Raw genomic sequence first — 14,308 nt, 5'->3', positions numbered from 1 at the left:
GTGACAGAAGCGGCCGGCGGCGGCGGCAGCGGCGTCCGCGCGCGGCCGGCCCCGCCGCGCCGCCGGCGCCACCTGCCGACAGGCGTCGAAACAGTGCGGAGCGCGTCTACACGCGGACGGCACGGAGTCCGACCATGCTGCGTGCTCTTGAGCACATAGGACGCTTCAACAGGGAATTTATGTGAACGCTCAGAACTGCTCGGATGAAAGATAACGACACACAGCTTGGCTATTTGCCATGTCCTGTTGAGCTTAACCTGTTTACCATGATCTCTATCAATCACTGGAAATTAAAAACGGTTCATTTGTAGAAATAGCGTGACCTGTGACCATGAACTGTGATCATCACCCGCCTGTTTTCGCGTCAAAGGACAAATGACAGCAACCCGACGTCTTCAAAATCCGGCCCATTCGAACGTAGGTACCCTCCGAGGTAAGGACATCGCGAAACCATTACAATTGGACAATGCATACCGTTTTCCTTGGTACGTCCAAACATGCCTCCTCTACGTCCTGCTCGTCCTCCATCATGGTAGATAACACCCTCCTTCTGGTTCTGAGGGACCAGCTGGGCCGACCGCCTGTCCAGTCGCGGTCACTGGGGTCGTCTGGTGTCCACTCCTCCTCCTCCTGCGCCTGCTTCACCCCAGACGAGTCCCTGGCGCGCAGGGCCGTTAGCGGCAGGGGCCGGCCGGGCGCTGCCGACCAGTCGTCCGCACCTACAGGCGCACGCTTCCCCGCATCGGCCGACACGCACGCCGGCGCCGGTGAGCAGGCTACATGCCCGTCCTGTGGGGAGCTGCGCTCTGCGAATACAGACGCTGCGTCGCCTGGTGACGACAATTCTGCCGCAATGTCCTCCTCTGAATCACAGTGTGTCGCTTTCCTCTCCTCCGATGCAAAGCTTGTCCCTGCATGAATCACCGGCTTGGCCGACGCACGGTCTGCCGCCAACGCCCCCGTCTCCACACAGTCTGTCGGGGAAGGGGCGCTCTCCTCTGGCGGGACGGCGTCTGTCGCGAACGCGTCCTCCACAGCCACGTTGTCCACCACAATGACGCCGTCCAGGGCGGCCGCGCCGAACGCGTCGGCCACCAGCTGGCGCACGAGGCCGCTGAGGTCGAGTCGGCCGCGCGCCGCCAACGCGCAGCAGGCTGTGTACGACACCTCGGCCGAGTCGGCGCAGTGGCGGAGCCGCACCCGCGTGCGCCGGCGCGCCGCCGCCGCCGCCCGGTAGGCGTCGCTGACGGCGTCCATCGCCGCCCGGTACGCCACCAGGCGACGCTGGCAGGTGAGCAGGAGGGCCCGGCACGGCCGACAGACGGCGCTGACGAGCGGCCGCTCGCGGGCGGCGCCCGACAGCCGCCGGCGCACCTCGGCCAGCGCGCGGCCGTCGCTCAGCACTGCGGGCAGGCCGCCGGCCGTCAGCGGCCCGGCGCCGCGGCTGTTGCAGAGCAGGCAGAGCCGGGAGAAGGCTGGCAGTGTGACCAGCACCTCAGCAGACATGGTTGTTGACCAGGCACGACTTCAGTGTTTGCCAAAACCAGGCACCTGAAACCAGTAAGCGGATATGGCCCACAAATCTGCAGACAGAACATTTCTAGGGATTATATTTGGATGCAAACAATTGATTGAAATCCAATGGAGGTATCAGTGACAGGAAAATGATAATGTTATCAGAAGTGATGGGGGCCAGGAGCACTTAAATGCCATTTTTGCTTGTGTAACACCACGGACATGATTATCAATCCTTTCTTTAACTGAGGAACTTGTCCATATCCCACAGCAACACAGACCATACTCCCTCTATTTCATCTCTTCCATACAAATATGATGTGGACATTACGATATGAAATTTGAATACCACCAAGTAGAGTATCAACTCTACAAGGCCTTATCGATATGTCCTATTCAACAGAGATGCAAACATTCACTCCAGACCCAGGAGTGAATCCAGGCTTCTTGTTCTAAAGCTGAATCCAAAGCCAACAAGAAGATATGAAGCTTAAGTCAAACAGTGTGAAGCCAAATCTGAATTTAGTGGCTTCAAACTTTGTATACAAACCCTGAAGATGAAGTCAGCAGCTTCAAGCTTAGGAGTGAGGCAACATGGAGGCAAGGCCACAGTTACCGGACCATTGCTAGTGTAATTTCACATTTTCTATGACAGCCTCAATTAACTGGATCAAGTTGAAATCCTTGCAATATTGGTATCAGTAAACAGCAGTATACAGGACATGTTTTTATACTTCCGGCTCTCTAATGTCTCAAACTTTCCGCACTGGCCTAAATTAAAGGGAATGTTTTACATTTGGTCATATTTAAGCACCAGGGCTAAGGAAATGACCCCACATATAACTATTTGCATGCTTTTTAAGTGTAAGACTGTTCTAGAGAGTGCATTTCTGTCAAATAGATATGCTTCTCATTGTTTCATGGTTTGATTGTCATACTTCGCAAAACATTGATTGAGTGCCAGTTAACAGCTATCATATCAGGAAATCACACTCACAAATGCCAGACATGAATGCTTTGACAATTATATTTTTCTGGGCCTTGATCACAACATTGCTTATGGAATGGCAGAATTTGAATAACCTTATCATGGCATTATAAATGACAAGGCGACTTTGAGTTGCTTGTCCCAACATACCTTTCTTTGTTTTCAAAGGTGTGTCACTCAGAAATTACAGGAGCCTAGGCCTCAAGAAGGACAGGATTACAAGCAGCACCAGGTCTTTGAGATGGCTATTCCAACTCAAAATCCACATAAGTGTGTGTGGAGCACCCCTGTTTAAAGGAATCCGCGATGAATATTTTACAATTTGCTTTCTTTAAATGCGCATGGCGTTTCTGAATGCTTCTATAATCTTCATTTGCATATATCTGTCATAAAATGACGATGAATAGGGTTTTGAAGTCCTCACACCTTCCACAGTTCGTACCGGTATTCTCTAAGGTGTTACTTGTTTGCAAGACTTAAATGGGTTCTAGCTCCAGAACTCTCTTGAAACCCAGCCAGAAGCTCAACCATTTTTTTAAATAAAAAATAATGCCACCAACACTACGTTTTACCATACCCCCACCACGCCCGCAACCTCGCCAACGTTTGTGATCTCTGGATGTAAATAAGTGCTGTCGTTGAATGTGGCGCAGCTGTCCTAGAGGTGCGCTGCAGTCCCAGCTGATGATGACGTCATTAGCAACTCATCCTTGAAGACTGGCCGGGCCCATGGCTGGAATTGTGCTGGAGGGCGCACCGCTCGGTACCGGGGGGTCTCTACAAATGCATGCCTCTTCGAGTGTCTTAATGTGAGCTCGCATCATAAGTTTTCATTTTTCCTTTCATTTTCATAGACAGGGGCGGATCCGGGGAGGGAGGACACGGAGCCATAGCAAGGAGCTTTCCAGGTTGGGAGCCACATTGTGTTTTGGGTACTCTCTGTCTGAATGGAAGGCCCTGTGAACTTTTCGGGGCCCATCTGAACATCTCCCCGGCCGCATTGGATTGTTCGAGGGCCCTTGCTTGACTACACTAAATCCTTCGGGGCCCTCCGCGCTGGGTTTGAGGTACTTATTATTTGAATGGGGGGCCTGACGCTCTTGTCGGGCTCCTTTCGATAAGCTGGTCTGACACGTTCCACCTCTTGGGGGGCCATTCACATCGGGTCTTGGGTGCTTCTATTTGAATGACGGCCCTATGCTCTTGTTGGGAGCCATATCTGTTACCCTGCTCGGGCACGCTCAATCATCCGGGGGTTTGTCGCGCACGTCACTGTCTCCCGCGACGAAAGAGAAAAGGTGGCAGTAGTTTCCCTTTGTTTTGTTCAGTTGACAACCCGAGCCCCCGTGCAGTGCGACACAAGCGTAATCACCCGCACCTCAGGACTCGGGTTGTCAACCGGCTGGTTGCGCCGAGTGGCCGGGACTAACACTGCTGCGTTGGTCGTGGTGGTCTGGTTCGAAACTTCAGTGCCGGCATCGAGCTGATGCCGGCCCGGACTGACAGACAGGTAAACGCGTCCAGAGAGGGACGGATCATGAAGAGTAAAGAACTCTGCGCTGTCAGGTTGCACACAATATATTATCGATAGTTTTTTATTAGAGCGCTTTCGACCGAGACTGGTCATTTCAGAGCTATGGGATGAAGGAAAATATATATATATATATATATATATATATATATATATATATATATATATATAACATCTGCCTAGTTATGATAGTCAACATGCCATTAACGGCAAACAGTAGCAACCGTTCTGTGGTAGGCATATCACTCATATAAATACACAATCTGGACTGTGCAGCGAAGCTATGGAGACACACACAGTTCTCACACGACGCACAATGTCACACACACACACACACAACAACAACATTCGTTAGCGCCACCTATTGGGGACCCATACTTCCAGGTGTCGACCTCGTGCCGCTACAGGTTTTCCATGCTGTGTCTTGGGCACTTCTGATTTGAATGGGTGATCCTATACTCTTGTGTGGGCCCCGTCTATTAAGCCGCTCGGGCTGGTGGCTGATACAGAGAAGGGGGGGGGGGGGACGGGACCATGCCCCATGGACCACGCCGAGGGGACCTATAGGCTACGAAGGAGCCTTTAACCGGCTGAACGGACGCTGTTCTCTAACAAAACAAAAACACAACAAAGTTGGACGCCTTTGGGCCCACAGATGACCAAGACCGGTTGCTAGCAAAAGTAACATAAACATCCAAAGTTCATCTTCGTTTATTGAGAAGGTTTTGCTTTTCGGGAGACTTGGGACCCATTGCGCTGTCCAGAAGCATTACACTGTTCCCGGGCCGTACATGTCCACTTGCCAGGTCAATCTGATCGCTAAGGAGTTTCCCACATTGCCCTTGATCTTTTTGCATTTTCTCGTAGGGCCCAATGCTGCTGTTGGGACGGTACCTGCTTCCATGCTTGGGAACTCTTGAGCGATCAGATTTTCTTCTACGGTTTATTTCCATTCGCCCGAAAGGCTCCGTGCTTTTTCAAGGCCCCATGTACCACGGTACACTCAGTTGCTCAGAGGCTCTTCAAATTAGCCTCGCGTTCTTTCCCCTTGCTCGGAGGGCCTTGTGCAGTTCGTGGGTCCCATATAAGGTTACGCACCGAGGCGCTCGATGCTCAAGGCCCTCCACTTTGAACGAGGGCTTTTTCTCTTTCATCTGAGTTGTGGAAGGCTCTTCACTCCCATCGAGGCCATCCCTGCTAACCTGCCCGGGCACTCTTGATCGCACAGGGGTATGAATTCGTGATCTTGGGTAATTCCCCTTTGATCAGAGGGTCCTGTGCTCTGGCCGCGGTCCTGTATGTCAGCCTGCCGGGGCAATACCGATCGTTTAGGGGCCCATCACGTTCGTCTTGGGTTCCTTTTACTTACTGTAAGGACCCTATACTTGTTGACGGGAGCATCTGTGTTGACCTCTCGCGGCACCCATGATCGCTCAGGCTTCGGCCCTATTGACCTTGGTGTCTTAGCTTTAAAACAGCAGTCGAATATGCGCCAATTAATTTTTACGCGTAATTGTTGGACGGCATGGTATATGCCGTTATGTCATATGTGTTATTTCCCCTGGCGGTTGCATGTGTGACACTTCTAATGTACGTAAATGGCGCTCTAGACATATTTTGAATGCAAGAGTATTTTGTACTCATTTACAACACATGACAAATTATGCGTCAGTCATCACCCATGATCTGATTACATCGCCCAGCCAGATGGATGTGAATAAGCTAGGAATTAAAGCCCGTGCCCGTGTGTAAGCCCGTGCTTGGCTTTGATTGCATTTTATAGCCAACTTGGCTATATTTTGCTTGCTTTTCCGAAACACTTGGGCTAAAAGTCGCAGGCTTTAACATCATCCGAAGAAATTGAATGGGCCCCTTGCATGTGCACATGTAGCAGGCCTAGCACGTAATGCCTAAGGTTGTGCACAGTAAGATGGGTTCCCGTATTTATTAAATATAAATATATTGTTATGTTCTTACGTCGTTGGCCAGCGCGCCGCGCCAGCCGTTACTGCGAATCATCCCACTGCACCAATTGGCCACATCAGCTAGACGAGCGCAGGGTCAAGCTCATCCGGGGCGTGTCCTCTAGGATGATTTGTGGTGACTCCCCCGTGCCGCGGCCTGCGCTCTTGCTCTTGGCTCTCCCCGCCTCAGCCACGGTCGTAGCGTACGGGCCGAAATCGCGCGGCGGCACCGTAATCGCGCGCGCACAACGCCGCGGCGCCACGGCAGGTATGGACGCCTTCCGACTGGACCTCGGCCCGGTGTGGAACGTCGGATCCAGCTGCCGCCGCCATCTCAGTGGGGCTCCTCCATGCTCTGCACCAAATCATTCGGTCGCCCAAGGTGGCCCACGCCGCGATTTTGGGACTGTGCGCGCTGCAGCCTTATCTTCACCATCTGTGATATTCATTCATTCACTGCTGCACTCGTCCCGCTTCCCCGGTCAAAAGCACGTGCACCGCGTCCCATCACTCGCTTTCGATCTCGCGCTATCGCACCCGCCAAAAGTGAGACGCGTTGCAAACGATGCTACACATCTCCACACTTTCATGAATTGCGCCGTGGCCGCCCGAGGTTTAAGAGCAGGGGAGTTCAAGGTTCAGGTTAAGTGTGCCCATCACCGTTTGCTTGGCATGCTTTTGTTTCTGTGTAGCCAGTGCGCCGCCACCTTCTTTTAACGTGCTTCTGTGTTGAAAATACGTTATTCGTCGCCGCCTAATAATTTAATAATGAAATAATAAAAATGAAAAAATGATAAAAAGTAAACATTTCATATTCAGACATAACCACCACTGCTACCAGTCATACATCATTTCAAGGTAACTCTTCCAACCCCGAACGGCTACCTCCCACCCGATCGTCTTCTCCTCCAATGCTCTTTTATCAAACATTCTTACTATCCCCGTCTACGTCACCTATCTTAGTTCGCCACCACTGCCATTCATCGTCCCTTCACCCCCGCATAACTATGCTCTCTTAGTTCTTCCGCACCTTCCGCCACATGCCACGCAAGCAGCTTTCACATGACCGCGTTCTCATGCTCTTCTGCGCCACCCCCCCCCCCCCCCCCCCCACCGCTCCACACACACACAGCTTTTTTCACCACATAACCGCAGTCACAAACATTCGGCGTAAGACACGGTGATCATGGCTTCTCTCCGTGTGTGAGTGACAAGTGTGAGGCTGACTGGTTCTGTGTGAGATACTGCTCGGGATGGATGGTGAGGTTTGGGTTACGGGCATAATGATATCGAGAGGAGTCCGTGGAAGGGTTCTTCCCCTGCTACACCCGTTTGACAGACTTGGGTTACGAACGCCTTGTCGGGCATTTCGTCTTCTCCCCCAGACTGTCTTCGGTGTTAACATTAGCTGACTTTAAATGCGATTCTAATTCGTCCATCCCTCTCGTATATTGATCGACCGATGCTTCCACTGGTCCTTATATTTTCCACTTCACCGACGTCCATTCCATTCCACACATTCGTCCCTCTATCACCGTACCCTGCACTCATTCGTCATACTCGTTATCGACTTCGGCTCCCACAAATTTGCCCCTCTAGTCCCCTGCAGTGGCACAAAAGGTCGGAGTGGAGTACCATTGCCTAATATGCTTTTAAAGTTAAAGCTTTTAGAAATCTTGAGCACACATTTGCAATGTTTGTTCTTGCTCATCTTAACGCGTCAGGCTCTGTCGCGTGAGGCGTTCGGGTTCATTTTGGTGAGGGGAAAAAGTGAAGCACAACCGAACCGATGGCTCTGGAGGCTATACTGAATCAGCCACAAGGCGAAGAACCGAAAAATTAGTGTTGTTGCTTTCATTCCGCGCTTGACATCCTCACGCATGATCGTTACTTAGGGCATTAAAATACTGAAACAGAAATCCAGACAACTGATTAACTCGTCCACAGCGTAGACCTAGAGTAAACTCTTCCTCCGTCGATAACAGTCCGAACAATCAAGTCTCCATGCTCGAAATGCGTACTGCAACAGGGCCGGTAATCCGAAAATCCATCCCCTTGCTGACAAATCCTAGACTTTCAAAACGATCGCGTGACGAATAATTTATTGAAGGATTGCGGAGTTTAAAAACATTCGAAATGAGCGATTGCACTACGGTACTCACAGGACTCAACGGGTTTTCGAGCAGTCTTTCTGACCTCAATGTGATGCGTTATGTAAAGCCATTGAAATAGAAAGAACTTCAATGCACGTCAGCTGTTCAAAAATTACAGAAGTGCGCGCGTCGTAAACAATAGTAAAGCATCGAATCGCAGAATCAGTCTTTTCTTATTCCATTTTTTCTTTCTTGTTTTGTGGAGACTCATACTAGTTGTTAATGACCGGTAATATAGAATGCTTTGCAATCTACCCGATTTTCTACCCAATCTGCTCAGAACAGTGCGCATCGCAGCAAGTGGCTACTTGTCCCATCATAATTCAGGGCTCCAGTTATCGTTATGTAACGTGCCAGAGAACACCTATGTGCTAGCCAGCGAATGCTTGCGTAGTTTGGCGAGCGCCGCTTAGAGGCGCTCTCGTTCCTCTCCTTCTGCCCCAGACGCGAGGGACGCGGCCGCGGGGGCCAGAAGAGGAGAGAGTAAAAAGAAGACTCGGAGAGCCGCCGGTGCGAGGACGGACGTGCCGGTGCGAGGACGGACGTGCCGGTGCGAGGACGGACGCGCCGGTGCGAGGACGGACGTGCCGGTGCGAGGACGGACGCGCCGGTGGGAGGACGGACGCGCCGGTGCGAGGACGGACGGCGTGGAGTGCCTGTGACGAGTGTCTATATATGTGTCCATGTATAAATATAGTGTCTACATATAAATATAGAAGTGACTTTGAACGCACCGCGTATGCCAGTGAGCAGGAGACGAGACACCGGAACAGCAGAACTTACGAATAAAGATTTGTAGTATTCCCGAATTGCTGACAGATTATACGAGGATGGTGTGCAATGTGCGTCACTTCTCACCAAGTCACGTCAAGGGCTATGCGCGTCGCAAGTAAACAGCCAAGTGGCGAATAAAATAAATCAGGTATTGTTGACCCCAGTTTTCCTTAAATTTTTGTTAAGTTAAAGAACAACTGGTGAATCGAAATGTACGTTTTACGGTAGACTTACATTTATAGCTGTGCGCGATAATATATTTACATCAATAACTGTATAAATTAAGTGCAACATTCCAACTAGCAGTCCTTCCTTTCACACCTAACTTTGCATGAAGACTCGTGCAGGTTACGAATTTAACGGATGCCCGCGATCAGGGTCTGGATACCTGACCTGATTACGGTTCGTTTGCGCCATGTTTGTTCTGCCCTTACGTCCCTCGCGTTCCCCCTTAAAATCACGGCGTGAAATCATTAAAATCATATTCATGCAACCACTGTATTAAATTATAATCCACATTCACACATCTATGCACACGGCACTTAGTTGCATGCAAGCAATAGAACTTCTCTCCCCGACAATACTTATGACGTAACCTTACATACAATACAACCTGCCGGGCGCGTGATCCCTACCCTGTATAAGTAGGGGTCAGGCGCTGAGCAGGTCACATTCACATTAATGGTTTCTACATCATGCTTTTGCCGGGTGGGGATTAATTCGCCCTTCGCGGGTACTAATCCCCAGCCGGTACGTGACTTGCCCATCGTGTCTGGTTAGTATCCCTTAAACTAGTAATATCTCTGCAGCGTTTTCGCATCCAGCTGGCGTCTGAGAAGCAAGGGAGAGCGAAGGGAGCGTCGGAGGGGGGGGGGGAAGGAGGTGAGAAGACATGGCCAAAGAGGGATGGAAACGGGGAACAGACTGCAGTGCGTCAGCTCTTCGTCGCAGCTTCTCCATTCACATGATGATGATTGGAATTGTCGGGCGAAGAGCGCCGCCGTCCACTGAGAGCCCTCAGAGTCCGTTGGTCGATCTGCCCAGAATCCAGCTGCTGGTCTCCTCCGGTCGTGGTTCCGAGTGGCTGTCCTCTTCCTGAATGTGACGCTCCCCCGGTTTTGTCCGAAATGCTCCTCTTCTGAGCTCCGGCCATCAGCTAAGCTCGCTCCCATTCATGCTCATGTTCATGTCCGTTCTGCATGGGCTCTCTCCGATCGGCCGGGACTCGGTCTCCAGCGCTGCTCGGACTCGGGGTCCGAACTTGCCCGCGGCGGATGGTGGTATCAGCCGGCTCCGCTCTGCACGGGTCTTTGTTGGTCGTGTGCTGGCGGTTTGTCGACCCCGGCGCAGCAGCCACGCGAGCGGTGTGGGACGCGGCTCCATTGGACGCCCCGCTCCCCTGCGGCCCCCTGCTGCGAACATGCTTCTAACACTCTATGCGTCGGGCGTAGCTTATGCCGGGCACATCCTGCGTTTCGACCAGGGCGTCTCGTCTTGACGATCCCCGTTTTCGTCCCGGCCCGCAGCTGCCCTTTCGGCGCGGTCTGTGCGCTTAGATGCCTTGCCCGACCGACTGACCGATCGCTGGCTTTCTTTGTTACATATCGCGGCCCGGCGGCTATGTCAAATTGAAAGCAATTGCAAGGGAGATGCAATAGGAACAATACCAGGAAGACATTATATACACTAGGCATTAGTCAAATATAAGCTCCGCCTCACATCGCCGCAAGTACACCAATGACCTTGAGAGGTCGGGACTTTCTGAGGGAAATTTTTTTATGCGCTGATGAATATTCTGGTGTTTAAAATCCGAAATCGGCCGGTAAATTTCGAATTCTTGGAGTTCAGCGTCCTCTGAAGTTGGAGTTGACCTCGGAGGGCGACCTTAAGAAGTCAAATGATTAGACGAACGCTATCTCATGACCTGGTGAATATTCTGGTGCCTAAAATCAGAACCTGGCTGATAATTTTTGGTTATGTGAAGCCCTCGTCACGTGGTATTGGACATTGTCGTCGGATTCGGCGTTCTCGTATTATAATTGACCATCCCACAGGCTTTGAGTTGAATCAAAACTTGTCACTAAAGGAGTTGCCAAATAAATCGCACGTGCCAGAGGTTCATGCTTCCTGGCAATGATAAGACACTACTCTTCCCAAGCTAATTCAACAACGGGACAGACATTGAGTCACGGTGCCCGCACATCCGAGCTGATGCGTCCGTCTACAGCTTCTCAACCTTAATGTGGATGGGGTAGAAGCCAGAGAAGACTGAAGTGCCCTTGCGGTACACCAGCTTTGTCTCGGGTGCGGCGATCAGCCGGTAGCGCTGCAGCACATAGGCCAGCACGAACTTGACCTCCATGGTGGCCAGCCGCATGCCAATACAGGCGCGCGGCCCCAGGCCGAACGGCATCCAGTTGTACTGGCCGAGCTGGCGACCCTCCTCGCCCAGCCAGCGGTCTGGCAGGAAGCGCTCCGGCTCCGGAAACACCTCCGGGTCGAGGTGTAACGGCCAGACGGGGATCGTGACACAGGTGCCGGCCGGCAAGCGCAGGTTGCCGCACTGCCAGTCGCGCTGGCAGGTCCGCTGGTGACGCGGAATGAACGGCGACACGCGCAGCGCCTCCTGCATCACGGCCTCCAGCAGCGGCAGCTGCTGCAGCGCCTCGTACGTCAGCTCCACGCCGCTGATCTCCTCCAGCACCCGTGCCATCACGTCGGGGTTGGTGGCCAAGTGGTAGGCGCAGAGAGACAGCGTGTTGCCGGTGGTATCGTACGCGTCCATGAGCAGGTTGGCACCCTGCAGCAGCAGCACGTCCTCGGTGATGTCGAGCTCGCGAAACTCCTTCGTCGGCACCTTGTTGTCGATGGCGTCGATAAGGGCGCCGACTAGGTCCGCCCGGTCGGCGCCGGTTGCGCGTCGCTCCTTTACCGACTTGCGCAGGATATCCGTCAGCAGTTGGAGCGGCGGCGCCATGAACTTGCTCATGAGCATCGAGCTGAGTTTCGGCGAGAAGGTCAGCAAGCCCGAGATGACCGGACTGGAGAACTCGTCGCCACCAAAGGTTTTGGCCGCCTTGACGAACGGGTGGGTGCTGTCGCTTATGTTGGGTACTTTCAGGCCGAATGTGAACTGGGCGACGGCGTCCAGCACCAGCGGCCCGAACAAAGCGTCCTTGATCTGCACCACGGGACTCTTGAGCAGCTCCTGGTCCAAGCGTGTGCAGGCGTCGCGCGCACAATGCTCCAAAGTGGGCATCATGGCCTTGAGCTTAGCGCCCGTAGACAGAGCCGGAGTCAGGATCGCCCTCACCACCTTCCAGCGGTCGTGCACAAGCATGTCCAGCAGGTCTTTCGTGGCAGAAGAGTAAAAGTTGGCAACAAATCGCTCGCTGAAATTACTAAAGTCCTTGATAAAAATGCGCTTTACCATCTCCCGGTCAGCGATGAACACCTGGGGTGTGGGGCCCTCATACAGACCCCACACGCCGTTGAACTGCTTCGCGTGGCGCAAGTCCTCCTCCCTGAGATAGAGTCGCCATGGGCGCGGCACGCTGCCCACGAACGGGTACGGCTTGATGACGGGAATGCCGAGCTTCTCCAAAGTCCCGTAGTTGCGCGTGCCGTACTTGTACAACAGAAGCAGCACCAGGACGACCAGCAACACCGGCAGCAGGGCCACCAGCTCCATGGCCGGAATTCGCACGGCTCTCACAGCTTGAGCAAACTTCCAACCGCCCACTGCGCGCGACCGCGCCCGCCGTTCTCGCCGCCGCCTCGGATGAGGCCAGCCCCGCGCGGCGGCGGCGCGAGATCGACGCAGAGGTGGCAGTCTCGTAGCTCCAGTGCCCATCCGCCTGCCAGTTTAAGATCAGGATCGTCACCGCAGGGCGCCGACGAAAGGAAGCAAAACCAGCGTCGGGTGAACAGTCGTCGAGTGTGCAGGTGAAATGTTGCCAACCTGCTCACTGGGCCGGGCTATACGCCTCGTCGGGGCCTGCTCTGCCGAGGCCGGACAGCGCGCCGCTCCCGATAGTTTGCATCTCTAACGACGGCACACGCTGACGGCGCACAACTCAGCAGCGATCCAAGGCCACACTGTCGTGAGCGGTGAATGGGGCAGTCATAGTCTGTGTACAGAGCGGAGTGCGGCGTTTGTGCTGCGTCATGCCAGAGGCGCGCTCAGAATTGCGCGTGGAGGAGTTGAGTTTTTTTACACGGTTATTAGCTCGGTTATTAATTTTATTAATTTAATTATTTATTCGTTCTTAATTCTTCGTTAATTAATTTCCATTATTCGTAAATAAATAAATCGTTAGTTATTAATCCGCATCAGCGACCTTTCATTGGCGCCATGTCGTTAACGTAAATGCGTTGCCCGATGCACGCATTGAGGCACGCACACCAGAGTGTCACACACAAAAGTTTAGAGCGTCTTGGAAGGACGGGCGCGTTCAAACTTAACGATCAGAAGGGGCACTTCGCTCTAATGCCTGCGTTCCCCGCTCCCCTCTGGATCCGCCCCTGCAAGACTACCACGTTTAAATTATATTGTTAACTAATATTTGTGCCGCTGTTTTAATGATGCCACAGAGCACAAACTGTAGCGCCGTTCGTCAAAATAGCGGACTAAATCCATTGGGAAGAAATGGAGGAGGATAGGTGGTCGGATCCTCGGCTCGTCCTCGCCTCCAATCATTCATAAAAATTGGCACTCCATACGGCCCGCCTCCAACATACGCTGGCAGATACTACCGCCAGCGGCGATGAGAAAACCAGGAGTTTGCGGGAGCCATTTTGCGAACAGTTCTGATTTCAGGGACGGGTTCACCCGGCGCGAGAGCCGAGCAGAGGCGAAACAATGGAGCACGTAGCGCCGCAAGCGTCGCGCAGTGCGTGCACCGGCCCGCCTGCTGACACCCGTCTCAACACCAGCCGGCCGGAGCCTGCTGGCGCTCGCAAGCCTAAGAAACAAGAACCCTGACTATGGCGGCTTCAGACTATCAAGCATTTCCTGGAGATGCACCCCGAAGTCAGCTACATTCGATGCGGCTTTTTGTACCGTATTGGCAAAATATTATAATCTGATGCCATTATTGGGATACGCCGATGGGAGGCTTCGCCTCGGCCGACCCTGGCAGTCAGGCACCTTCCGTGTAGCAACAGCCCCGCCCTCTTACCGACTGAACCGACATATCCCCGCCTTCAGCCAAATGAGGTGGCGTAGCGGCAACGCCCGTTCCTGCCCACCGTACCCACCTCCCCCACCCCCAACGCATGGTCCGTGCCCCGTGTTCACACCGTGCCTCTCATGGATTGCGGTTGCTCGTCTTTTCCCTTGTCCAGAGCGGCTAAATGGGCCGGTTTAACACAATACCGTACA

At 53.0% G+C, this 14,308-nt stretch overlaps 1 protein-coding gene across 1 annotated transcript; it reads right to left on the bottom strand.

Annotated features, from left to right (window-relative positions):
• Positions 1 to 10,614: 10,614 nt before the first annotated feature.
• LOC119097136 (cytochrome P450 3A29-like) lies at positions 10,615 to 12,657 on the bottom strand. The gene has a single exon (XM_037220186.1). It carries the CDS (start codon positions 12,614 to 12,616, stop codon positions 11,147 to 11,149), a length of 1,470 nt encoding a protein of 489 aa, XP_037076081.1. The 5' UTR covers positions 12,617 to 12,657; the 3' UTR covers positions 10,615 to 11,146.
• Between the last annotated feature and the right edge of the window lie 1,651 nt (positions 12,658 to 14,308).

This window comes from Pollicipes pollicipes, unplaced genomic scaffold (genome assembly GCF_011947565.3).
Source record: "Pollicipes pollicipes isolate AB1234 unplaced genomic scaffold, Ppol_2.1 Scaffold_4295;HRSCAF=5057_pilon_pilon_pilon, whole genome shotgun sequence".
Lineage (NCBI taxonomy): Eukaryota > Metazoa > Arthropoda > Thecostraca > Pollicipedomorpha > Pollicipedidae > Pollicipes > Pollicipes pollicipes.
This window is presented reverse-complemented; position numbering and strand designations above follow the sequence as displayed.